This window comes from Lutzomyia longipalpis, chromosome 2 (genome assembly GCF_024334085.1).
Source record: "Lutzomyia longipalpis isolate SR_M1_2022 chromosome 2, ASM2433408v1".
In the NCBI taxonomy this organism is placed as follows: Eukaryota; Metazoa; Arthropoda; class Insecta; order Diptera; family Psychodidae; genus Lutzomyia; species Lutzomyia longipalpis.
Genome location: NC_074708.1, coordinates 11,228,675 through 11,255,734, shown reverse-complemented (window position 1 = coordinate 11,255,734; position 27,060 = coordinate 11,228,675). Strand labels below are relative to the sequence as shown.

Below are 27,060 nucleotides of genomic sequence, written 5' to 3'. Positions count from 1 at the left end.
ATAAAATCAAAGATAAAAAATTTCCACAAAAAATAATCTTTTACCTGTTGTTCCTTTTCCATCACATTTATTCAATCTTCCCCGGTCTCCCCTGATATACTGGATATTTTGTTGCTTCGCGCGCTTTTGTGAACGTCAGCGATTTTCTCCATTTATCTTTACATATTTCCTTCAGAAGTGATGAGATTGAGTTTGAGCGTTGGTTGATTTGTGCACACTCAAGGCCTACAAAAAGATTTATAGAGGTATAGATTCTATATAAAACTTTAATTTTCATTTTTATACTTTTTCCTGTTTTTCATAAAACAAATTTTACTTGTAGAATGGAAGGAAATGCCGGAAACGCGTCTTCGGAGCTTGCATGGAATTATGGGAATGAGGATAACACAACCAGATATTCCCAACTATTCAACAACCACTACCTGTCGGATTTTACATTCAGAGTAGTCTCGGAAGACACTGTGGTGCCAGGGCATAAGTTCATTATGAGTTTGTGCAGTTGGGACTTTTACAATATCTTCAATTTCGTGAAACTGGACAGCAATGAGCTGATTATTGAGGATGTATCTTTGGCATCATTTCTGACCTTTTTGGAGTACTGTTACACCATGAAGATGAATTTGAGTGACGACACCACGTTCAAGAAGACTGTAGAAGTCCTCAAGCTTGCCCAGAGATTCCATATGGTACCACTGGTGAAGATTTGTGAGGATCACATCAAGACCAACATATCTGAGGTCAACTGCATGATGATTTTCAAGAATAAGGATGTACTTTCTCCGGATTCAGCTGCTTCAAAGGAAATGATGAAGAAAATTGAGGGATATTTCTGGTGCATTATCCATGATCAAAGCAGCCTGGACATATTTGTTGATCTCCCATTGAAAGATCTTCATGAGATTGCTTGTAATTCTCTGATTAATTGCGATGAAATTGAAATATTTGACGTACTGATGAAGTGGGCAAAGAGGAATTGCGAGAAAAAGAACATTCAATCGGATTCAGCTAAGAATCTGCGTCTGATCCTTGGAGAAGTATTCTACGAGATTCGCTTTCCCAGCATGCAAATTTACACCTTTAGCAAAATTCTGGCAAAATATCCAGGAATGTTCACACAAATGGAGATTTCGAATATTTGCAGCTACATATGTGATGGCCTGCATGCCTCGTCATCATCAAAGAGCTGCATGGGATTCAAGTGTACTCCAAGGCATCCGAGGATTCCAAATGAATCAAATGAATACATCTATTCAATGATTCCCTTCGGACTAAGTCTTCCATCCTTCAATGAAGTTCCTAAACTGGATGAACAATCGTACCTAATGAGATGTGAAATTGAGACTATTCTACCACGGAAGTTGATTGGATTTGCATTTTTTGCTAAGAAAGATGAGACGGTAAATGTAGAATATTTCAAAATCTCCGAGGAGAATATTGAAATAATTTCAAGCGGAAAATGCAGGTTCAGTGAGACGTATGATTTGATAATTTTTCGTTTTAAAAGTGCAGAAGGAGGTATATGGGTAAATTTTTGTGAATTGGAATGCATGTGTGAAACAATGATTCCAGCTGTGGAAGGGTCAGGAGTAGGTTATTTCAACAATAGAATATATTTATTTGGGAATATAAGTGCTACTATACCCTATCTGATTTTTGATTTCAATTGATTACCACATAATTAATTTCGTACTTTATTCACTTTATTCACAATTAAAACTTCCTAAGAGAAATTCTAGAAAAAAAAATCCATGTAAAATATCATTTTGTAATAAAGAAATATGAATAAAAATTTATTTGAAAAAATGATTTTCAAATTGTCGTTAAGATTCTTATCTTATTAATTATTACCTACCAAATATTGCAATCTTTAGAAAATCAGATTTCTTCAGTTAACATCAGTAGGTACCTATTTTTCCCAATTTTTCAAATGATTTTGTTTTTGGTTTAAATCATTTAAATATCTAAAAAAAATCTAATGCTAAAAGTGAGATAATATTCTTGACACAGAACTGTAAGAAACAATAAAATGCGCGCGCTTTTCAAAATAATATTTTGAATGACTCAATCAAGGAACTTCCGGAGGTTTTGGTCGTCATATTCTCAAATTCTCTTTGGAGATCTGCAAATCTTTTTTCTCCTGAAAGTCACTTTTACCTCATTTACATGGATAGCAGATCTAATCAAAATTGGGTAAACAGTAGGTACGATTTTGGTAAGAGATTATATCAATTCATTTCAGTTTTTTAATTTTACGAGCATGATGAAGTTTAGAAAAGGTTATAAACGTAGCAGCAACTTCCCAAAAAGGTAAGTAAAAAGACTTTTCTTTAATTTTTATGTTATTATTTTATTATTCTTGTTTTTCTTCAGTTTTTAAATCTTTTATATATTTGCATTATATTTTATTTTATATGTACAAAATATACAGAAGGTACAATATTTCAATATTATTTTATTATAATGATCACAATTAATTTTTCTCTTTTTTCATTTTACTTTTTTTTTAATAATAATATTTTTTTCATTAAACTTCTACGAGGCTTTACCATTCATTTTCCTCATGGGTCTATTGTTTGGAAAAGAAACGTTAATTTATTCTCAATTTGGGACTGTTTTCTGTGTTGACAAAAAATAAATAATATACAATTTAGAAAAATCTTTCCAAAGAAATGCGACAAAATTAGTTTTTTTTTACATTCAATATTTTGGGAGAAAGAAATCTTTTATGAGAAATTGCCGAAAGAATTCGACAAAGTTTCTTTTATAAGATTCTTTTTTTAATATTTTTAATTTTTTATCAATTTCTTTTAGTTTTTTTTATTAGCTTTTTGTGTTGTCCACCGTTTCTAATCAATTACATATTTTTTCCTTTATTTTTTTTTATATTTCTTCTTGCAATATATTAATAGTTTTTTTCTTGTTGTTACGATAATTCGCTATCTAACTTTTTTCTTGTTGGTTTCACTTGTTTTTACTTTTTTTTCTCAATATTTCTCATTTAATATTGGTTTTAATATTAATATTCTTTACTCGTAAATTTTTTCCTCCTTTTTTAAATAATTATTTGTAGGTTTTTTTGTTCTCTTATGCAAATATTTATAATTGTAAATATTTATAACTTACAGCATTTTCACATTTCTAATATTAATATTTTTTATTCTGCAAATTTTTACCTTTTTCTTCTCCTTTTAATTTATTTCTGTACAAGAAGTTTTACAATTTTTTTCTCACTTTTTAACATAAAAACAACTTTATCATCCAATAAATGTTTAGTTTTTCTCTCTTTTCTCTTCTGTCTATACTTTCTAAATTATTAAAGATTTTCTTCTTTATTTTTTTTTTTAAATTTACTTTTGCAACTATTAAATTGTGATTTTTTTGGGATTCTTTTTATTTTTCACAAATTGTTTTTATTCTACAAATTTCTAGCAATGTTCGTGGTTTTTTACTCTCTGTCTCTCTTTCTAATTTATTAATCTGCTCTTGGTTTCATTTAAGTAGATAAAAATTATTTAAAAAAATGTTTCTTTGAATTTTTTTTTATTAATTAAAATAAATTTAAAGAGAGAAACAAAATTTTATTTTTGAAAACTTTTTTAATGAAAAGATTTTATGAAAAATTGGAAATTTGAATATTTAACGAAGATCCAATGAACAAAGATTTAAAAATGATATAAAAAAATCCTTGAAATGAAGATTTTTTAAATATTTAAAATTGGAAAATTAGGATGGAAAATCCTTTGAATGAAGATTTATTAAAGAAACAAAAATTAAAAAAAAAGTTAATAATCTGTATAATAAAAATCTTCAATTAAAAAATTACTTTGTAAAGTTCGAAGAAAAAAGAAAAGTCAAAGGAGAAAAATTTCCAAGAAGCCTTTAAAGAGAAAAAACAAACTTTTGTACAGAAAATAATTTTTCTTTGACAGAAAAAAAGAGAATTTAATAATTTCTGCAATTTTGTAAAAATTGCAAATTAAAAAAAATAAGATATCTTCTTAGAAAATATATTTTATATAGTTTACATTATGTATATAGATAAAAAAGAAGTGTCTACAAACTAAAAGGATTTCTTCATTTTTACTCTTTATTTTTTAAATTAATTTCTCATCCACACTAAATCTAAGTTTTTTTTTGTGTATCGTTAGAAAATAAAAAGAAAAGTTCTATGTACATTAGGGGACTTAGATTAATTTTATACATCGGGCATTATTTACCTTTTTTTGTTTTTCTGTTTCTAAATATACAAAACTTACATTTTTTTCATTAAATTCTTTTTACAAACGCCATTTTTTGTGTGTTTTGTAATTAAAAACTTTTTTTTCAGCTTTGTTCTCTTATTTTTCTGAAAAAGAATTTCCTGTTTTTTATTGCAAAATTTATTTCTCAGCAAAGTGAATGATTTTTTTTTTATTCTTCTGTCTCTCTAGAATGGATTTAAAATGGATTTTTTTCTTCTATTGATGCGGAATTTTTTTCATCTGTTTAATTAATTATTAAATTTTTAAGAAATCTCCCAAAATGGAAGAAGAATTATATATTTTTTCTTTAACAATTTATATATAAATCTATTTGGTGGTATGAGAGGTCTTTTGTTCTGCCCCAAAAGACATTTCTATCGAAACATAAACTAATTGTTAATTCCTACTCTTTCTACGTACCATCTACTAATTTCTCTCTCTCTCTTTTCATCTATTCAGCTGTAGAAAATTTATTAAAAATTCACCGCAATTTTTTTTAAATGGAAAAAATGTATTTGAAGGGATTATTTATTGAGTTTTTTTTTTTGGTTATTATTTTCTTATTAGAACAAAAGAATTTATGAGGGTGGCCAACAAACTATTTCATCTTTTTTCACTTTTCTGCAAATAATCTACTCGATTTTTTTTCTCATTTTTTTCAATATTTTTCTTGGCTTTTTTTTTTCCTACACAAAGTGTGTGACATTACGTTTAAAAAAAAGTTTGATGCATAACTTGCATTTTATTTTTATTAGGTTTTCTTAATAAGAATGAGATCAAATATTGTAGTTTTGTTGATTTTTTTTCTTTTACCTTTTCATCGTCCATCTCACGATCATTATGTGGGAGAAAAATGATTCTCTTTGTCAAATTTTTGTTTTTTTGTTAAGTCTCTTTGTATTTAGCTCTTTAGCTATTTTCCTTGTGATCTCTTGCCCCGCAGGACACGCGCGCGATCTTAAACGGTGGCAATGACAATCAGGAGGTGTGCAATGTCAGCCACACGATGTAGGAGATCGGGTGCAATACGGGCGAGATTTTCATTGGCAAAGTCACATGATGGGAAAATGTGGACAACATAGGCAGCTTGCTGGCTTCCCGGGGCGGCAATGTTCACAATCCCCGCTGCCTGTTTCTGCTGCAAATACGTTATGAAGCCCGTTGTGAGATTTGTGGATTGCTGCAGGACATCCATGTGATCACGTCCACACGGCAGAGCTAGGAGCATACAATGCTCATTGTCCGTCTAAAAAAAAACATTAAATCACAAAAGAAAAATTAATTTTATTAATGATTCCTTCTCTCTCCCTCCAAAGTCTCTCAGAAATTAATTAAAAAATTAACCTTCATAAATTGTTTATCGCGATCCTTAAAGGGTTATAAAATGGATTAAAAGTAACGACTTAGGCTTAAAATAATTGGGATTCCTCACCCTTTAAAACATATTAACGACTTTTGTATTAGAAAAGATCACATTTTGACAATTTTTTGTGTAGATTTCTAACGTTTAGTTTAATGATCACTTCCCAATGATTGTTGTGATATTAAAACATTTAACGATCATTTTCTAACGTTTAAGGTTTTATTTCCAATATTCAACATTTTTTTTTATAAACTTTGATAATTCTTTTCAAACGTTTGGATTTTTTTCTAAATTAAGTTTGACGTTTATTCTGCCGTTTAACTCTTGGAGGAGCCGATTTTCTGACCTTAAACTTTGACATAATATTTTCTTCTAAAAAGAAAATGATTTTTCTAAATTTTCTTTTCACGAACTTGAAGTAATTAAGTTTCCCTACACATATTGATAGAGAATTTATTAAGAAAAATTAAATAGATTTTATTTCTTGACAATTTAATAAATTGAATTGAACACGGTTTCCAGCAATATCCTCCAAGGTTAAAATTCATTTTCTAACGTTTGAAGGTTCTTTTTTTAAAGCTTCATGATCATTTTCTAAAAATGAGCAATCCGTATTTTATCGTTTGACTGTTCTTCTATAACGTTTGATAAATCTTAAAACCTTCGGATTTTTTTCTAACGTTTGAATGTTTTTAATCGTTCTTGAATGTTTTTGAAATTCGATGTTTTTCTTAAATTAGAAGATTAAAGTTACGTTTGAAGATTATTTTAAAGGACAATCCTTTTTTAGCTGTTTTTATCATTTGACGCTTATTCTAAAACGTTTGATAATTCTTCTCTAACTTTCTTTGTTTTTAAACGTTCTGAATTTATTTTCTTGAATTTAAAACTCTTTTTTTTTAAAGTTTGATTTTCATTTTCATTTACTTTATATTTCTTTTCTTCCGTTTGGAACAATTTTCTAATGTTTAACATTTTTTTCTTTGGAGTGTGATGTTTCTTTCCTAACGTATAAAATTATTTTCTAACTTTTGACATTCTTGTTTTAATTTTAAACGTCTATTCTAATTCCCGACCTTTCTTATCACGAATAAAAGTTTCATTTAATATTTTTAATGTAATTTATAGCCTGGAAATGTTACTTATTAACCCTCAAACTGATCCTTGTCACTGCATTGTTCTAAATTTAGTTCTTTTGGCAAATTTTACTTAACTTTCAGTAAAAAGAAATCAAAACTTAACAAAAAAAAAACGTTTAAATTCGGCCATAAGATAAATTTTAGAACTTTATTCACAAAATTTCAAAAAATTTATCGAAAACTTTTCGCAACAATTTGTAAAATCAAATAAAAATCCTAGAAATATCTCCTAAGCTAAAAGAAATGTAAATAAATTGCAGAGAAATTGTCCTTACCTGCATCTTTCGTGCCACTCCTTCAAGTTGTGTCTGCTCCAAACGCATCCGCTGGGCAATTCTCAGCGGTGGTGTTGACCCATCGCTATTGCACGGTAATGAATCCCCCGCAACTTGGGGATTTCCAAAGACAAAGTGCATCTGTACAGCCGCTTGGTCGTTCTTCAGCGCCAGCAATCCCTGCCACATCACCGGGTAACGCTGAAGTAGCATCATTAGTGAGTCTGCCTGTGGGGGCACCTGACTTGCATGTGGTGGCGTGGCTACTTGCAAATTACGCCCCGTGGGTGCTGGCATTGCTGGTACCAAAGTTCCATGACTCGGCATATTGGCATGACCTGGAGAGAAAGAAAATTGAAGTATTAATCGATTAATTTATGTTTTAAAAATATTATATTAGGAATGAGAATAAAAAAAATTAATTCCCTAAAAATTCTGTAGAAACTTTAAAAGAAAATAAAGCAACTTGGAGTTTGTACACTTTTCTTCCCGGAATAGTTTGATATGTTCCCGGAAAGTGCCATAAGTGGCTGAAAGTTGTGCAGTCATCCTGCCCATTGCATCAGGAAGTTTCTAAGGAATCTTAGGAACTTCCATTTCAACACCCGGCTGATCCTTGATGTCATTTAGGAGTCAAAATCTCAGTCTATAAAAATGCTTCATGCAATTGCAAAGGAGACTTCCTAAATAGACAGATTTTGACCCAGAGAGAAAATCAATGATCAATCGGGCGTTGAAAAGGAAGTTCCTAAAATCCCTTAGAAACTTCCTGATGCAATGGTCAGGATGACTGCACAACTTCCAGCCAGTTTTGGCACTTTCCGAGAACATATCAAACCGTTCCGGGAAGAAAAATGAATTCAAAATTTTTCAACGAATTGATTTCAAATTTAATTTTCAAACAAAGTAAACCGCGTAAAAAAACAATTTTCCCTCCACAATGCTTACTTGGAATGGATGCACGTGTTTCGCGTTCCTTCTCACGCTCACGCAGCTCCCGTTCGCGCTCCAGCGTTTTGGGATGCTGGGAGTACATGTGGGAGAGATTTGTTGGGGTTGTGGGTATATTTGGGGCTGGATAATTGCTCGGTGGATGACTCATTGGGGCCACTACACTGTGCGACGAAGGGCGATGTGCTGGTGGTGGTTCAGCCGGAAGGGGTCTCGCTGCAGCTGATTCATAGTAGCTGCGTGCTCCTGCGTCTGGATAGTGCGGATGGGGGATTCTCGTACCCGGAACGTACACCTGAGCCACTTGAGGTGAATCTAGAGGGGATAAAATTGAAAGTTTTAGCAAATTTCCGGGATTTTTCGGGAGATTTTCGTTGAATTTCTTTACCTGTTGCACGATCTTGTGGACTCTGTAAACTATGGGGGACTGCTGTTGTTGTCCTCGGGCCACTTGCTGGACGTCTCAGCTCTAGTGGTGGACTCGCAACGGATGTGTCGTCAATGTCATCATTCTTCTGATCTGCTGCTCCCGGAAGCATTGGTGATCTACTTGGAAAGAATTCAAAGGAAATTTTAAGAAAATTCTTTTATAAAAAATCAAAGAAAATAAAGAAATTTTTCTTACCTTGGCATGTATGGGATTCTTGCGCCATGATTCATGGCTTCCTGTGTTCGAATGTACGGATGATGGTACATCATGATGTGATGATCACGAGGAACTCCACGCAATGGAACAGGTGGGTATGGTCCATCTCCCTGCAGAGAAATTAAATCAAAAGAAAATTCCATTGAAATATCTCCGGAAAACTCACAAAATTCCTTAAAAATAACTTTCAAAAACTTCTCAACAACAACGGATAATTTACCGGGGTTATGGGAGATGCCTGCTGATGAGCAGGTGGTGGACTCTGTGACCTTGTTATGCCATAGCTTATTTCATTGTGCTACACAATGTCAAAGTTCACAGACAATTTGTTTTTTTTGTTTGTTTCAAGAGCAGCGTCCAAAGAATATCAATATTTAGTTTTTTTTTTCTTATTTCCGGAAGATGTTAAAAGATTAAAAGAATAATAAAAAAAGGATTCTAAACTCACCAGACTTGCTTCGAAAGCTGGAACAGGTAGACCAGCTTGTAGAATATGTCCACGAGCTTGTCCTTGTGGGCTAATTGGTGGTACAGTGATTCTAGAGCTGCTGGCACCTGCAAAACGCAAATTAAAAAAATCAATAAGAGTCCTGAAAGTTCCCGGATTGTTTGCTTTCCCTTACCTGTGACAATTGGCTGCTGACTGGTGAGATGTGGCTGCTTTGGTGGTGGACTAGCCACAGCGCCTGTGAGTATTTGTGGAGATTGATGCAGCCCCATGACCCCCTTGCTCTGTGGCGGCATCCCCGGTGGGAGAATCTGTGCTGTAGCCGATTGAATGTGCTTCGTAGCCTGATGAGCAGCACTGGGGGCAGCCAGGAGTTGTGGTTGTGGCTGCTGCTGTGCCCCAAGAGGCTGATTCAGCTGCAATGGTTGTTGCTTCACCACCAAATGATGCTTTTGCTGCGCCATAGCATGATGCTGCTGCTGCTGCTGCTGCTGTTGCTTAGCCAGCTGCTGCTGATGATGCTGTATCTGCTGCTGCACTTGCATATGCTGCTGCTGTTGCTTTGTCAAATTCGCCACGGATTGTGATTGAATTTGCTGTGGCGGTGGCGGTGAAGCCTGCACCATTTTTCCACTCTGCAACACCGTCGCATACCCACTTGGGGGCGGCTGTGGCATCATCTTTCCCCCATGAATAACCATCTGTGGTTGTTGCTGCGGTGATGGTGCCCCTCCGTGGGGAGATGGGGGTGGTTGCACACCAGGAACACCCTTCTGTGGCATATGAATGGGTTGTGGAGACGGCTGAGCCTGTTGCTGTGTTATTGTGATCTGCTGCTTCATCTGTGGTGGTGCTGGTTGTTGATGTTGCACAACACGCGGAGATAGCGTCGCAGCGGAAGATGCAGAACTCACCGGAGGAACGTTTATTATGAGATTGTGTGGCATTCCTGGGTGTCCATGAGGTGGTTGTTGCATTGTTTGCCCTGCATGTGATTTCTGCTGTGGCTGAGGCATATGCTGCTGCTGCTGCTGATGCGGTGGTGGATGTTGCATCAGCTTCACCTGCTGATTCTGCATCACAACACTCGGCACCGATTGGGGGGTACTCTGAATTGACTGTGGTGCCTTTATTTGCACCTGCTGCTGCACACTTGTTGGTGGAAGGTGATACTGTGGCCCCTGTGTGCCAGGTTGTTGCTGTTGTGGCTGCCCTGGGACTCCCGGATGGGGTTTAGATGTCGTTTGAATGACAATAGGCTTGATTGTGGCCTGAGAACTCAACATGTGCGCCTTCAGTGGATGTGGACGCATCTGTGGTGGTGGTTGGGAGGTGCTTGTGATTATTGTAGTTGCCGTGGATGCTGGATGCACCGAAATTGGAGCCGGTACGGACATTGGGATGGGTATTGGAACATTTGTAACTGTTGTTGATCCCACTGGCTTCCCAACCATCGTACTGGTGGGGAAGTTTTGCGAAACAACTGAAACAGTTGCTATATTTGGATTTGTCTGTGCAACTGAATGCTGTGGTTGTGGATGAGGTATCTGTGGGGGCAACTGAGGCTGAGGCAATTGTTGATGCGGTTGTTGTTGCTGATGCTGATGCTGCAAATGTTGCTGTTGCTGTTGATGCTGGGGCGGATGATGCTGAGGCGCATGATGTGGCTGCAATTGAGGCGGATTCTGTTGCTGCAACTGCTGTGGTTGATTTTGTTGTTGCAACTGCTGAGGTTGAGCTTGCTGCTGCGATTGTGGTTGATTAGGTTGCATTTGCTGCGGTTGACTTGGTTGCATTTGCTGCTGCTGCTGCTGCAACTGTGGTGGTTGCTGCTGCTGCAGCTGTTGCTGTGGCATTTGCTGCTGCACCTGCTGCTCTGGATGGTGCGTTTGTCTCACAACACCAGCCCCTTCGGGTTGCTTCATCAACTGAGGAGACATTCCCTTCAGCATTTGCTGATGTTTTGCCATCATTTGTGCCGCTTGACTTCCTGATCGTGGCACCGGAATGTACTGCCCTTCCTTACTCTGACGCATCACCATCAATTCCCCAGTTACGGGATCAATGAGCGTCGTTGGGTTCTCTCCTGGTTGCCCATCGGGTTTCAATGGAACAACGGTCGGGTGTGGCAACATTTCCACCTTCTTCGGTTGCTCCGGAACAGGTTGTGGTGGTTGTTCCGTCTTCTCAGCAGTTAGATTTTCCGGTATTTCAATCTTCTTCACCTCCACAACGGGGATTTTCTCCTCCACAACTGGTTCAGCTTCCATCTTCCTCTCCTCATTGCTATCCGTGGATGTTTCAGAGAGTTTCCTGTCTTTATTGCGACTACTACTCCTATTTGCCCTTGGGGACTTCCGGACGTCCACATTGGGCAATTTCTCCGGAATAATTGGCTTGACAGGAGCCACGGGTGCCGGGGAGAGGTTCATGGTGCTCCTAGTTGTCCTCCGTGGGGGTGTTACACTACCAGCTTTCGGGGAATTCGTCACATTCTTCACAACATCCTCAATGACATCATCCACCGTACTTCTCCCATCACGCTCCAACAGTCGTCGTGATTTACGCGTATTGGCAGCTGGTGATGTGAAATCATCTCCGGATGGTTGTGGTGGACTCGGATTGGATGACTGTGAAACTGGTGAGGCTTCTGAGACTGCAGGAGGTGGAATGGGCATTGTGGGTGGCGCGGGTGTTGCTACAGGAGCTGCCGGAACATTCGGTACGGGACTCTTGATGGTCAGAATCAACCTCGGACGTCCATCATCACCTACCGCAGCTTTTCCGGGATTAACCTCCTCCCCAGAATCCTCGTGGAATTCATAAACATCCGATTCGGAATTCTGATTGCGCGTTTTCCGTTCCGCTGGCGTGGACGTCGATGGAGTAGCCGGAGATGGGGAAACATTGGCCAATGTTCCTCGTGTCACGCGCCCACCCTTTCGACGAACTGCCGTCTTTCCACCACGACGAGTCTGTACTCCACCAGCCTGAGCTTCCGCACCTGCCATTGCTTCCGGAGATTCGATGTTGTTGTTATTGTTATTTGCAGGTGTTTTGAGGGATTCAGCACTCTCAGACACTTTCCTACCACGCGTGGCACGTCCGCGTTTCTTTGAGCCATCTTTTGCATCAGGATTATCACAAACACCTTCATCGAACTCCTCTTCAGCTTCTCCTGCATCTGGCTGTGCTTCCTGAGGTTTAGCATCAGGACCATCAGCCACAGGCGGGGGCTCCTTCTGTTCTGTCTCCATCTTTGCACTCTCCTGCGTACTTTGATTCTCTTCTGCCCACTCTGTGGTCTTTGTGGTAGCCTCAGAGCCTTCCTCTGACGTATCTTCGCCCGAACACAAAGCATCAACCTTCTTAATCACAGATTCAATGTTAACCTCCTTGGCGGACCAGTAGTCACTGTCTTCCTTTGAATCTTGCTCCATTTGTTCATCAGTCACATTGGAGAGTTTGATAACATTCTCCTCCGTGAGAAGGGATGTATTCTCCTGCCCGGATGACGTTCCAGACTTTATGACTGACGAATTATCTTCCTTTGGCTTCTGTTTATCCTCTTCTGGCATTTCTGTGGTCGCAGTTGGTTGCTCCTTGACCTCCTTCTTCTCTGCCTCGGACTTTGTTGCCTGAGAACTTGCCGGAAGGGTTGTTGTTGGTGTAATTGTGGCCGTTGGAACGACCTGAACAGTGCTCTTGGGTGGAGTTTGTGGTGTTGGAAGAGTTTGCTTCACAACTGACGGATACATCAGAGGTTGTGGTTGTTGTTGACTCTGTGCAGACGGAATTTTTGCCTGCTGGCTCTGATGAATGACAATATTCGACGGCTGCTGATGCCTCACAATCTCTCCGGACTTGCTGACACCCTGAATAATTGACTGCTGCTGCTGCATTTGTTTCTGTTGATTCACAATTTGCTGATGAATCTGCTGCTGCACAAGTTGCTGTTGCGCCAATTGCTGCTGCTGAGCCAATTGCTGCTGTGCCAACTGCTGTTGTTGCTGCTGCTGCTGCTGCTTGGCAGCTAGCATTTGCTGATGCAGTATCTGATGCTGCTGAATCTGCTGCAAATGCTTCTGTTTCTGCAGTGTTTGGTGATTTGGATAGTTTTGCGGTTGTGGCAGCTGCAGGATTACTCCTTTCGGGAGTTTTCCCTCCAATTCAGGCGCCTGCTGCTGAGCAACTGGTTGATTTTGTGGCTTTGGGAGTTGCGTCATAATTTGTCCCGTTTGCTGTGAAACAATCTTCGGGGTGACTTGAATTGCAGATGGAGCAGCTGTCTGCACCACCCTCACCACAGTCTGCGGGGGCATCTCCTTTGTGTGTGGCTGCGTGGCAGACGGTTGCTGTGGCTTCTGCTGACTCGTTAGCGGTGGCTGCATCGCGGATTGTGGCATTGGTTTGGAGATTGGCGTGAGAATGGGTGTCACAGGGACGCGATTTAGCATGAGATTGTTGTTCATTGGATGCTGACCAGATGGTGAAAGCATCTGCCTCTGTTGTTGTTGCTGCATCATATGCTGCGCATGGATTTGCTGCTGCTGCTGATGATGCGTTGGTATTGTAGCGGGGCTCAATTGCTGCCTTGGCGATTGAGGTTCCTGCGCGCGCAACATTGGGGTCGGACTCAGCTGAGATGGTGGCTTCCCGAAGGCTTGAGGTTGCTGCTGTCGCGGAGATGCCAAACGTGGATCTCCAGCAGCATTTCTCGGCGACATCATCACACCAATTTGCTGGTAAACGTAGTGCGGTTGCTCGGGGATATTTATTGTGGGTGGTTGCATCAAATACGGACCCGGAGGACGTGGTGGTTGCTGAATCTTCTGCCCCTGAGGCTGTTGCTGCAGGAAATGCTGCGGTTGGGATGTCTGAGGTGGATGTGTGGGTCTCATTGCATTCTGATAGATCAACTGTGGCCGTGGGGATGTAATAATGTTGCTGGCACGTGTCAAAGGTGGATTGGTTGTCACAACAATTGTTCCCGATGAAGCTGGAATAACCTTCACCGAAGGATTCTCCACAATACTCGCCTGCAGTGGCTGTGGTGCTGGAGTCTCCACAATCTTTGTCGGAATGGACACTTGGACGGGAATCTGAACAACTTTCGAAATGGCAACTTCGGGAATTGCAGCCGGGGACTGACTGACAGTCTTCGTGATGACAGAAGTTCCCGTAACTGGGGGTGTTGTGACCTTCGGAGCAGGTGATGGTGGTGTCTTCTCAGCTGTGGCTTCTTTGGGTGATTCCGTAATCTTTGCCTTCTCACTCGCTTCCTGACGCAATGCAGCCAAATCCACATCTGGCGTCTTTGGTGGCTGATCAAATCTCAACCCACTCGCACCAGGTTCCTCCTCTTGCTCCTCCGTGTCTGTGTCAATTTGCAAATCATGCTCAGATTGGGGTGTATCGGGTTTCAAGTCCATATCCTCAGCATTGAGACTCTGAACGGCTTTTCGCATCTCTTCAGCATCCTCCTCGGGAATTACTGGATCCTGCACAAGAGCCGACGGGCTCTCCTCAATGTTCGAAGGGGTTTCATAGCAATCCGTGTAGTCCGGTGCATTTGAAGAGCCAAAACTCTCTCCAAGTAGAGCAGCAACGGCATCTTCAGTTTCTTCCTGCGAAATCACCACACGGGATGTTTTGTCGTCTGCTTTATCGCCCTCTGAACCTTTTGATGATGTGTCAGGATCCAAGAGTTCTGTCTTATCCTCAATCTCAGCCACTTTCTCAGGCTGTGTTGTTGTAAACTCCGTACTGATGGACTTAACAGCATACTCATGGATTTTCTCATCAACTTCCCCTCCAAAGCCAGGAATAAACTTCTCGGGTTTCTTCTTTGCATCCACATTGGATTTTCCAGGAGTTATGGGAGTCTTTAGTGTGGAATTTATCGGTCTTGTTTCTCTATTCACTGAGGCCACGGAGAGATTTGAATTCTTCGGCGGCGGAGGACTTTCTTCCAGTAAGCACGGCAAACTTGGTGATTGTTTGCTCAACTTCTGCTCATCCAGCAATTTGTCAACATTGGGAATCTTTGTATCAACCGACGATTTAGATTGATGATGTTCACGCCTCTGATGCTTCTCCTCCTTGGAGCGCTTCTTCTTTTTCTTCTTCTCCTTCGAGCGATGCTGCTCCGCGGAAGTTTCCTTCTCCTTATCCTTGGACATTACATTCTCAATGCTATCATCACCATCAGTGAAGCGGAAGACATCCATGACGTCGCCAACACTTCCACGTGGTTCTGCTTTAACTGTGGGAATCTCATCGAGTTTTGTGTCCATATCCTTGAGCAGCTGAGCTTCGAGGGCACGTCCTGCTTCATCGAGATCCACACTATTTTCATCCTCTTTCACAGCAGCAGCTGCACGATTCTTCTCACGTTCCCGACGTTTCTTCTCTTTGCGCTTCCGGGATTCATCTTTGTGGCGTTCACGCTCAGATTGCATGGGGAGCACAGTTGAGGCGGATTTGAAATCATCACCAGAGATCCCTTTGCAGGGATACAAAATTCCACTCTCCACCTTAATCTCATCCTTCTTTGCATTCTCACTTGTCGCTTCAAAGATACTCGCCATGGATGTTGACAAGGATGACGAGACAGGATCCGTCTTAACCATATCGGGAAATGACTGAATTGTATCATCATCGGAGATTGTTCCGAAGATATCCTCCATCTTTTCACCTTTAATGAATCCTCCTTTCTGATTATTGTAGGATTCTCCTTTATTCTTCTTATTCTTCTTCACTTTACCACTCCGTTCATCGCGGAATCTCTCCCGATTCTCGTAATCTTCCTTCGAGAGACGATCACGTTTCTTCTCTTTGCGACTTGAATGCTTCTTCTTCTGCTCTGGCATCACGGTGCTCTTCTTTAGTTCATCAAAGAGATCTAGTGGAACTTGCTTTTCCATCTTCACCTCCTCCAGGACTTTCATACACTTCTCCCCGCTGGATGAGATGGATTCATTGGGTGTTGTTGGTGGGACACTCTTCTGACGCTTTTGCTTCTTCTTGTGCTTCTTCCTCGTGTCTGGGCTGAAGAGCTGATCAAAGGGATCCTTCTGATTTGTACTGTTAATGCTAACGTCATGCTCATCGGATGAAATGTTGCACAAATTATTCTTGTACACATCCAACTCATCCTTTGGCTCCTGCTTGATGGCTGTGGATGAGAGAAGATCATTCCCAATTGAATGGTTGTCCTCACTTTCACTGCGATCAAACAATTTGCCCCGATTTGGTTTATCATCCATCTCCGTCTTCATTTCAGTCTTAATCTTCATCTCTGCATCAGCCTTCTCCTCTTTGATCTTCGCTAATGCTTCATCCTCAGAGCTATCCGAAGCAATTCGCGTTGATCGTGAATTCTTCCTTGATGTGATCTTTCGTCGGGGTTTCTGATGAATTGCACTCGCCTCGGAGCTCTCACCATCACACAATTCATTAATCTTATCCCGATTGTACTGCAAGCGACGGATTTCACCTTCGGAATCGGAAATCATTTCCGTTTTGGGCAGACGATTGACTGGCATCTCATCTTCGCTGGATGAATTGATTTTCTTGTGATTCATGCCCGACTTTACGGATCTTCTGTCATCCATTTCACTGTCGGTGTCATCATCCCAGCTCGTTGAGCGCTTCTTCTCCTCACGCTTTGCACGGGATTGCTTGAGTTGCGTGAATTTCGCCTTGATCTTCTTCTCTTCCTCCTGACGCTGCATATTCTTGCAACTGCGCGCCTTGACTTTGTCATACATGGAGATGTACGTTGGCCCCTCGTCGGGAATATCAAAAATGGAATGCTTCTTCGGTTCATCCGAATCATCGGAGTCACTTGTGTTGTTCATCTTTCGTGGCTTTCCTCCCTTCCTGCCATTATCCGAAGCTGATGAGCACTTCATTGAGATCTCTTCGGTGGTTCCACGACGTTCTGTGCGCTTCTTGGCCTCACCACCCTCCTTGTTGCGCATGTCGTGCTTATTGAAATCCCCCATAAATTCCTGCTGAGAAATTTCACTCAGAGATCGCTGCTTATCGCGCTTCTTCTCACGATGCTGCTCCTTCTTCTGTTGCCTCTGCTCCTCCTCACTCGATCGCATATCCATTTGCTCGAGGAAGTTCGATCCTCGCTCAGACGGAGAACTCATCTCGTGCTCAATGTTGTTCATGTGATGATGATGATCCTCGCTACGGGTACGATTTGACTTGGATTTATGCTTATCCCCGCTACTCTTGCTACTGGATTTGCGATCGCTCTCCTTCTTGCAGCGCTCCTCGTTGGCAGGACGATCTTCACCATTTTTTGTCGCTGGCACACGATGCTTCTCCTTGTGGTGCTTTGTCTTTGACTCACGCGTGATCTCTTTGCGATCCGTTGACATCTTTCGGTGCTCATTGACCGTCTTGAGGCGCTTAATCTCATCCAGATCGTAGTTCTCTTGTGAACTGAGGCGACGTTTGTTGATTGATCGCGATGGGGAGGAACTTCGGGATTTATTCCTCTCCCTGCGCTTCCCGCCAATTTCATCGTACTTCTCATACGACGATGTACTTTCAGCGAAGGATTTTTCATGATTCTCCCGATTTTCCTTGTCTTTGGCTTGATGACGTCTCTCCTCCGCCTCACGACGTTCATTCTCCTCCCGCTCAAGTTCAGCTTTTCTCTCATTCTCAACACGTTCACGCTCTTCGCGCTCTTTGCGTTCCTTCTCTTCCTTCTCACGACGTTCCTCTTCACGCCTTTTTGCCTCTTCCTCACGTTCACGTCGCTCCTTCTCCTCAATCTCAAGACGTTCCTTTTCCTCACGCTCACGTCGCTTCTCACGCTCCCTCTCCTGACGGGCTTTCTCCTCACTCTCACTGCGATCTTCCTCCGCAGGATGATTGTGATCAGTCTGATGGTGCTCTGTGGCATTATTGTCTGATGACGATTCACTTGGAACTTTTCTACGATCGAGACTATCTGGCCGTCGTTTTGTCTCCTCCTTGGCTGGAATGGTTGTGGTGGATGCCGTGCAATTGTGTCGCTTCCCACTGTCTTCCTTCTCGGGAGGAGGCTGAGATTGCTGCAAAGGGAAAGAAAACAAAATGAATTTTAGTTAAATAAAATTCTGAGAAGAGAGAAAATAATAATTTCCAACTCACCGCATCTTCTTGATCGTCTTTGGCGAGAAAGGTTTTCGTCGTGCCTGAATTTGTACTGCCAGGTAGGGAGGTGGATTTATTGAGGACGCGATTTGTATGCCCGGACGTCGTGGATTTCTCCTGCAGACTGATACTCTTCGTGATTGGGGTTGTTTTGGCTTTAAACTCGGGCTGCGCTGGCGCGGCAGTTGGAGTTGTCGGCGGTTGCGGACTCGGAGGTACAGCTGGTGCTACCTGAGGTGGCGGAGCTGGTGGATGACTCGGGAATGGATACTGAAGCCCCTTAGCTGGTGCCATGACCGGAGTATTGGGCTTTGGCGTCACCGGCGATGGGGATGGGCTACTGTAGGGTGATGACATACCCCCAAGGGGGCTATTGAGTGGCGATGCCGTGGAATTTGTGAGTCTCGTCACAGCGGCTGGAGATGGGAAAATCGGTTGACCAGCTACGGTGGGTGTTTTTGCACTTCCCGGCGTTCCGGGGAGGGGTGACGTGGCCGCCGCCGTCTGAATGGAGGTCATTCGTGCAAAGTTGAGATACTCACGGGGTTCGTATTTGTCACCGATGTTCTCCAGACGTTTGGAATCTTCGTCAAAGATGGACTTCTTGGCCAGCACAGAACGAACAATGTCCGATGGCTGCACCTCATTCACATCGAGATCTAAGAATTTGTGCCTGTAGTTTGTACCTGTGCTCGTGGTGCTTCCACTACTATTCCCACTGCCACTCCCCTCGGGAACTGCAACTGTCTTCACGCCACCACTCTCTGGAGCTGGTGTGCTGCCCATTGGATGCCCACGGGTGGCATTATTGCCGTTCCACTTCTCAAACATCTCATCGAGTGTCTTTATGCGTTCCTCGAGGCTGGGACTGCAGCTGGGCGCCACTTCGCTGTCGCTGCTGTTGCTACTGAGCGATGGCGGTCGTAGCGGGCTGGCAGGTGGTTGTTCAATACCACTGCCACTTGTTGGCGTACCGGAGATCGTTGTGGGTGGAGGCGGATGCCCTCCATGGTGATGATGGTGATGATGATGATGGTGACTGTGGTGCGAATGGCCATGGTGATGGCTAACCTTGGGACTCGACGCCACGAGAATACTGTTTGGCGGTGGACTGGACAGTGAATGTGCAAGACTAGAGGATGCTGTGGCAGCGGTGGCAGCAGCTGTTGTAGAAACCACCGTTGTAGATGTGGTCGTGGCAGCTGCTGCCGCTGCCGAAGATGCCGCCGCTGCTTGGGCAGCAAGACGATTTTGGAGGTAGAACTGGGCAGAGAAGCGTGGCAGGGGCAGAAGCATGGGTTCATGCGGTCTCTCACGCGGAATTCGTCGTGGTTCCGTGGGTACGGTATTTTCGGGTCTTTCGTCGCACAGTGGCGTACCAGGGCGTGACCCATCGGCACTTTCGCCCCCAGACGCCTCGTGACTGTGGTGAGAGTGCAACTGATGCCCCCTGCCACGGGATGTGTGATGATCACTGTCCCCGATGGAACTTGTTTTCCTACGCTTGCACAAAACATGGGGGGTGGTGTAGCACATTGAACCGGCCCCGTGATCGTGGTGCCGACCACCGTTGTCCGTAGACGGGCGCCGATTGAGCGAACCCGCCGATGCGGCCAACTTCTGGCTGCACTCCGATAGGCGTCTCACCTCAACTTTCCGGTGCGGATGGGATGACGCTCCCTGATGGTGGTGTATCAGTGAAGATTCAAGACTATGGTTAATACTAGCATCACAGATGGAGTCACTGATTACTACATTATTATTTTGTACAATGGATGAGGAGGATTGGTGCGACACTGCCGTGTCATTTGTCATCATTGTCGAATCGTAGCGTATTCGCTTCTTTGGACTCATCACTTCATCACCACTCGACGGGCATTCTTCCAGCTGCTCAAGGAGGTGCACACGCTCCTTCTGCAGGTGCCGAATGTCCCCAGGGCTCTTCTCACTGCGTCTCCTGGCTGGTGGTACATCCACACCAGCATTGCCACCGTCGACACGTGGTGGGGATTCACTACTCCCACCACGCTCGCCTACGGCACGCGTGTATGATGTGAAGACATCCCCTGAGCCACTGTGATCGTATTCTCCATCGTGTGATGCCCCCGAACCTTGACTGTACTCATCGTAGTTCCTCGATCTGCGATCACTGTATTCGCCATCGTAGAAGTCAACGGTGTTGTAGCGCATCACACGTGGACGTCCAGCCCCACGGGGTGTTGTGCCACCGGATGATGAACGCTCCAGCACCCCTGACACGGGACTTGCAGCTCCACTATTGGCACCAGGTATACTCCCATGACGACTAAAGGAGGACGTTCGAGATCGCGGTGGGGCATCGTAGCGACTAAATCTCGCCGTTGTAGCTGCAGCTGTACCCTCGAAAGGTCTCACAGCAGCCACGGGGGTTGCCGTAGCTGTTGCCTGAGCCTCAAAAGTAGCCGGAGGACCACGTTCAGGCAGCGTTGTCTTGTCCATTTTATCGAAAAATGCATCTTGACACTCTCTCGAGGCAAAATCCACCTGAAGCTTCCGTCCACGCAGCACAATCCCGCGCATCTCCTTCACCGCCAGCTGGGCATACTGGATCTGTTCGAAAAACACCAATGCCAGCCTGCGATCCTTGTCAATTGTCACCTGAGACACAGGGCCAAAACGTCCAAATTGCGTCGTGAGGTAGCTCTCACTTACCGTGTCGGCTACCCCATCGATCCACACACAATTCGTCGGCATGGATTTACCAAAACCCAATTTGATGCGATTATTGCCCAAGTGCTCACCATCCATCTTCCGCATTGCCTTCACCACACTCACAATGTCAGCGTACTGGCAGAAGGCATACGAGGAGATTCCCTGTTTCTTCACATCAATCTCAATGATCTCCCCGAAATTCTCAAACTGCTTCCGAATGTCCGAGCTCGTGATCTCCTTCTCGAGATTCCCAATGAAGAGGGTACGTGTGGACTTGGGGTGGTACTCATCGAGTTCCGCTTCGTATGGCCTGAACTCGTTGTCATCCACATCGTAGCCCTGATAGGGAGCAACTTCAATTTTGCACCCAAAGAAGAGTTTATCGTGACTCACTTCTAGGGCTTTCTCCACATCATCGGCCTTCTTGAAGCACACCAGGGCATACCTGTCTGTACTCTGCCCAACAACCTTCACCCACGTCACCTTCCCGTGCTTCTTGTACTCGTGAAAAAGCCCATCCTTGAGGGATGTATCCGATGAGCGTGCTGGAAGATTTCTCACACAAATCGCCAGTGGTCGGTTGTCATCACTGTGCACGGCGGGATTGACTCCACTACTCCCAGAACTCGATCCCGTACCACTCTGACTCCCACGTGTTCTCGTACCCATCTCACCACTTGCCAAATTCCCACTTGGACTACTACTGCTACCGTGGGAATTGGACGATGAACTATTGGTACTACTGCAACTGCTTGGAGATCGTGAATGAGATCGTGAGGATAAACTCCCACCACAGGGTGATTCAGAGCCCGAACGGCTCTTCTTCTTCTTCATATTGCTATTGCTCATGCCACTCACGGTGGACGATGGGGTCTTGTTGATGGATGACGCCGTTTCCGACGTTTCCGAATTCCTCCGTTCGATCCGATGATCCAACCCCGTACTACTCAGCGGCAGATCGTAGCCACTACTGGCTGAATCCCCAATGGATGACGTGGAATTGCAAACACCACTCACACCCGTCGTATACCGTGATGATCCCGATCCTGGGGCACCTCCACTTGGATTACCCACGTTTGTGGCTGAATTACTCTCATACCACGAATTTGTAGGTACTCTGTGATGATTTACAGGGGCAGATCTGCAAGGAGAACAAACATAGAAAAAGAATTCTTAAAGACAGAGATCCTTTCTCCACAGCACAGCAGATCACAACACAGGTGCAAGAAATGAATTAGAGAGAGAAAAAAATCAAGAGAAAATACCACAAATTATCAAGAAACTACAGACAGGACGGAGCAATAGATAACTTTCTGTGACTGATCATCAATCTTTCTCTGCATTTATGGAATTATCTCCACATGCTCCTTGGGAGATTGTTGAGGTACAAACAACAACAACAACAAAAAGATCTCATGTTTTCGCATCATTCCAACCATCATTGCAGATCACACCAATCACACCGTGTGATAACTCCACAGACAAATTGGTGGATGATCAATTGGAGGAGAAAGAAAAGATCGGTAGAACAGTAAAAATTGCTTCACTCCACTACAGCATAGTGAGTGAGTAAATTATATTGGATGTTCTCCATAAGATTAATAACAGACAGAAATAACTGTTGTAAATATCATTTAATTGAGGGAACTTTTTCATTTCCATTTCCCCATCCACGTGAGGAGGGAATTACTTTGCGCCAACAACTTAAGAAAGATCAAATAGATCTAAAAGGGGCAAGTAACTATTGGAATTTTCTGGGTCGAAATGTGCTTTTAGAATAATTCTTAAAAAATCATTTTAAAGGAAAATTCATTTAGATCTCTAATAAAAATATTGGTTCCCAAATTATTCCCAAAAAAGAGTAAAAAGACACAAAAAGCTTCATTTATTTGCCCCTCAAATTATTCTCATAAATTACCCCCTCAACCAACGAGCAAGTAATGGCGCAAATGCTTTTTATCCATCCTTCCTGACTAGGTTGTAATTTTTATCTTTCAGCTTTTTTTTTCACCTCTCCATCCTACTTTAATGTAATAATTAATGATCGGAAAGCACTCTAAAATACCAGACTGTGTAATACAATTAATGTGATATGTGATTAAGTAAATTGCCCCCACATATATAGTATTGATCTCGTGATGATCTTATCTCGCGGAATTTGACTTCTGTGTTGAATAAACTATGATTTTGCTAAATTTTCATTTGATGGTTGTTTTCTTGACGTGGTTAGTTTAGCTTTTTTTTTTTTTTTTGGTCAACCAAAAACCAGGTCATTATACTGCCTGAAAGAGAAAAAGAAATTGACGGAATCCAAAAATAGACAAAAATTGTAAGTTAAAAAAGAAAATAATCTAAATTCATTGTATTGAAATTGAAAATAAAATCTCCTTCAAAGGACCACAGAAGAAGGCGAGGTGATTCGCCGAAAGCTCTGGTAAAAATTGTGTTTCTCTCGGATTGACACGGACCCTTGACGCCCCCGGAGAGAGCACCTCAGCTCCCACCAAAAAAAAAAAAAAGCTAAATTTTCATTAGTCTACGGTTAATGTACTATTTTCACATTATACTTGATTAATATAAAACTTGATTCATGTATAAAAATTCTCTGCATTATTTGGCTCTCATTAAATAATTATTTTTCTCTCAATTTTGTAATTTTTGAAGGAGTCTATTCACTTTTATTCACGATATACTTGGAGCTACAAGACAGAAAAAAATCTTATTGAAAGGCACATCAAACAGTTCAGAAAAGCTAAGCTGATATTTTATTTTTCATTAAAATTAATTAGAAAGAAAAACTATTGAAAGCTTTGCAGAAAAACTCATAAACCACGCCCCTCTTCTATTTTATTTTCCCTAAAGCATATGCATCAATACTTGAATTGATATTTAATAGAAAAAATTCCTCTGTCAAAATGAGGTGATTTTTTGTATTTTTATAATAAATTAATCCTCAATAAGATTCAGTTTTTTAACGGAAAAAAATGATCATGATACGAATAAAATTGAATAGACTCCTTTTTTGAGCTTTTAAAAGAAATTCAAGGATAAATGACAAACCTGTCGATCATATAGGGGCCATTGCGATACAGACGATCCCGTGCTCTGCCACGAACATCCGTCGAATGGTAGTTGTTGGGACGCCTGATATACTGATCGGGATCAGTGGTGCTCCTTGAATTTCTTTCATAGAATGAAGTCCTCTCAAAGTTGGACGCATGCTCGTCCGCACCACTACTGGGAACGGAGCCGGTTGCCCCGCTGCCACCACCACAGCCACCGTGACTATTACTGGAGGGAAATCGTGATGCCACCGAAGTGGATCCGGTGGAATACTGTTGCTGCGCGGCTGTGGGTGACGTCGCCGATGCGACTCCGCCACCCGTACCGCCACAATTTGATGCTACACTACTACCACATATTGAACTAGATGATGAACATGAAAGGGGTGAACTACCGCCACTACTCAATACCGCCGCTGACGGTATCGACGATGGCTCATAGTACTCGGTGGTTAATATACGATCGTCAAACTTATGCTCGGCCGTGTGGGCCTTCGAGGCGCTCTTGATGTCCATGAAGGCAACCGTAGCACACACACTATTACCACTATTAACACTACTTTTGCTATTACTTGATGAATTACTACAACTGTTCGTGGGAATTTGCAACAATTCCGACTGCTTTCCACTGCCACCAGACGCTTGGCAACTTCCACCATGTTGCTGCTGCTGCATCGATGGCAGCCCACTGCATGTGGTTCCTCCACTGCCCGAAACACCTCCAGATGCTGTTGTTTGACAACTATCACCAGTATTACAGTTACTACTACTATTACTACCACTATTTGTTGATCCACCAGCCACTGTGGTACTTCCACAGGGTGGGGATCCACCACTCGGTTCATCCACATTTCCATCACCGCCACTTTCTTTGCCACTCGAAGCACTTGGCACACCTGACACGGACGACGGGGTGGCGGTTGCGGAGGCAGCGGAGGACGATAAACTACCGGCCACTGATGACGCTGAATTTGTGAGAATTTTGACACTTTGAACTCGCCCATATCTGGAAAAAGAATAAGAATAATCTGCGTTAAGAAAAATTCTTTTCATTCTAATTTTAATATTTATTTATTGATGCATATTAATAGGTTCCTTTGCGGTCATTGACGTCTTAGTGATTACTATTGGATTACTTGATAAAACGGCAGAAAGGCTCTAGAACTTTTGTAAAAATTCTATAATCTAGCTCACTTTGTATTCTAGTCTTAATCTGAATTGATTGATAAAACGACTGGAAAAGTTCATTGGTAAATTCTCACTTAATTCGAATTCCCTTCTCAGTGGATCTTTGATGTAAGGTAAATTTGAATTAGATTATAGATCAATTTATTTGATAATTCAAACTCATAATCAGTTGAGTCATTCATAAATTAAATGAAATCCATAATAATCAATTTTTCTTTCTAGTATTTTTTTCTCTCACTGCAATCATGACTATAAGTATACCTATATTTATATATAGCTGAAAGAAGCGGCTTGAAAATATCCTTGAATTTCAAGAGATTATATGCCGGTATATTACTGAATTCCCCTTCTTACGCCATAATTACTGTTTTTCAATTGATTTCAATTTCCGAAGATGTTCTTCAACATTTCCGCTCAATGGGATGCAAAAGTTGGATGGAAAATCAATAAGAAATTATTTTTTATTCTTCGCATTTTTCTCATGAATTCATTTCCAAATAAATAAATAGAAATAATCCATAGAATACAACTCAAGTCTATAGTTAGAATCACAAGCAGGAGTTTCTATAAATAACTAAATAGTGAATTTTAATTGCTATTTGCATAATGGAGAGAAAAAAATCAATAGACGAGGAAGTGCAAAAGAAAACTCCTTTAGCACTGTCAGTTCGAAGGCATGATTCTTGATGGAAAGATTGTGCATTTGAAGAGCGAAGGAAAAAAGTGTTTAAACAGCGAATTGGGGTTCTCAAAGAGATTTATTTATTCATTTGGACTTAAAATAAAATCTCACAATGAAATAGATTCACTAATAGGCAATAAAATGTCTAGAGCAGAGATAGAAGAAGAAAAAAGTCTGTAACACAGAGAATATCTTAACTCTATAATCGGTCATATTCATTGAATGAGAGATGATTGTACAACGAGATAAACGAGCTTAAGAGACTCTTAATCGGTCAAGTACAATTCTGTCCCACTCACATCTCAACAGACATATCTCCCACTCCCTGCAAATGGGTGATGAGAAAAACTAATGCTTGGCTGCTCGCAATGAAATTGTGTGAAAGACTTTATAGTGCCTTCCACTGTCAAGGAACATTATGGCGATCATATTTCATGAAAAGTCTCACAATCCATTCTCAAAGGATATTTCATGTTTAATCGTTAAAAGTGGATAAGACGTCTCATATAAAATGTGGGATGTGTTCTATGGCACATACACCACGTATTAGGTCATTGATTTTCTTTCATTCTAATATCTCTTTTCATAATATATAGAAAGATATAACCAAGCATTGAGGAAGAGAGTATTATCAGGGATGTCAGAGTCTTTCATCCAATTTGCCGTCTTGACTTAATCCCAACATGAATTGAGTGAAACTTCTCACAATATATATATTTCTATATCTTCCTCATAGCATTTAGTTCTTTGCTAGATAGAATCTCTCCATTTTACTTCTTGTCTCTTCTTCTATGCGGTGAAATTATTTTATTAAATTACTTTGTACTGATTTTATGTTAAGGAAATTGTGTAAAAGTTACTGGAACTAGATCGACTTCTTATTGGTGAACTTTAGATATTTTAACCTTAAGCTTTTTGTCAAATAACAGAAATAATTATGTTTAAGCTATCAAACATAGAATTAGGATTTATTTTAAATATTTAGGAGTTTCATTAAAATCTTCTTCAAATATTAAATTGATCATTTTATGCTGGAAAATTTATAAAAATCATTTTCTCTCATCTCAATTGAATATTCTTCACCTGAAACAACGTCATGAAGCATAAAGTCTCTTTTCTTTTGGGTTTCCCCGTCATATCTATAGGCAATTTTGTCTTTAACTGTAAAGTGTTCTCAAGACATTAAATGACATGAAAATTTCCTCCCTACTT

At 41.5% G+C, this 27,060-nt stretch overlaps 3 protein-coding genes across 6 annotated transcripts in view; 2 read left to right on the top strand and 1 right to left on the bottom strand.

Moving 5' to 3' along the window:
* Positions 1 to 27,060, top strand: part of LOC129790699 (transmembrane protease serine 9-like) — a 776,474-nt gene that overhangs the window by 122,940 nt on the left and 626,474 nt on the right. The window lies entirely within an intron of this gene.
* LOC129790708 (uncharacterized) lies at positions 146 to 1,794 on the top strand. The gene is made up of 2 exons (XM_055828379.1): positions 146 to 245; positions 323 to 1,794. Exon 2 carries the CDS (start codon positions 324 to 326, stop codon positions 1,665 to 1,667), a length of 1,344 nt encoding a protein of 447 aa, XP_055684354.1. The 5' UTR covers positions 146 to 245; position 323; the 3' UTR covers positions 1,668 to 1,794.
* LOC129790638 (protein split ends) overlaps positions 2,367 to 27,060 on the bottom strand; it is an 89,198-nt gene continuing 64,504 nt past the window's right edge. For 3 of the 4 annotated variants that reach the window (XM_055828235.1, XM_055828236.1, XM_055828237.1), the window contains 10 exons: positions 23,977 to 24,984; positions 18,223 to 22,057; positions 9,239 to 18,143; positions 9,064 to 9,170; positions 8,836 to 8,913; positions 8,595 to 8,725; positions 8,358 to 8,515; positions 7,967 to 8,284; positions 7,019 to 7,356; positions 2,367 to 5,487 (listed from right to left, as the gene is read on the bottom strand). In XM_055828235.1, coding sequence (XP_055684210.1) covers positions 5,200 to 5,487; positions 7,019 to 7,356; positions 7,967 to 8,284; positions 8,358 to 8,515; positions 8,595 to 8,725; positions 8,836 to 8,913; positions 9,064 to 9,170; positions 9,239 to 18,143; positions 18,223 to 22,057; positions 23,977 to 24,984 — 15,166 coding nt within the window. In that variant the 3' untranslated portion in view covers positions 2,367 to 5,199. The remainder of the gene's footprint in view (positions 5,488 to 7,018; positions 7,357 to 7,966; positions 8,285 to 8,357; positions 8,516 to 8,594; positions 8,726 to 8,835; positions 8,914 to 9,063; positions 9,171 to 9,238; positions 18,144 to 18,222; positions 22,058 to 23,976; positions 24,985 to 27,060) is intronic. The other variant, XM_055828238.1, reaches the window with a different exon arrangement.

Excerpts from the sequence above, each read along its gene's own strand:
- LOC129790708 (XM_055828379.1), top strand. The coding sequence starts at position 324 with ATGGAAGGAAATGCCGGAAACGCGTCTTCGGAGCTTGCATGGAATTAT.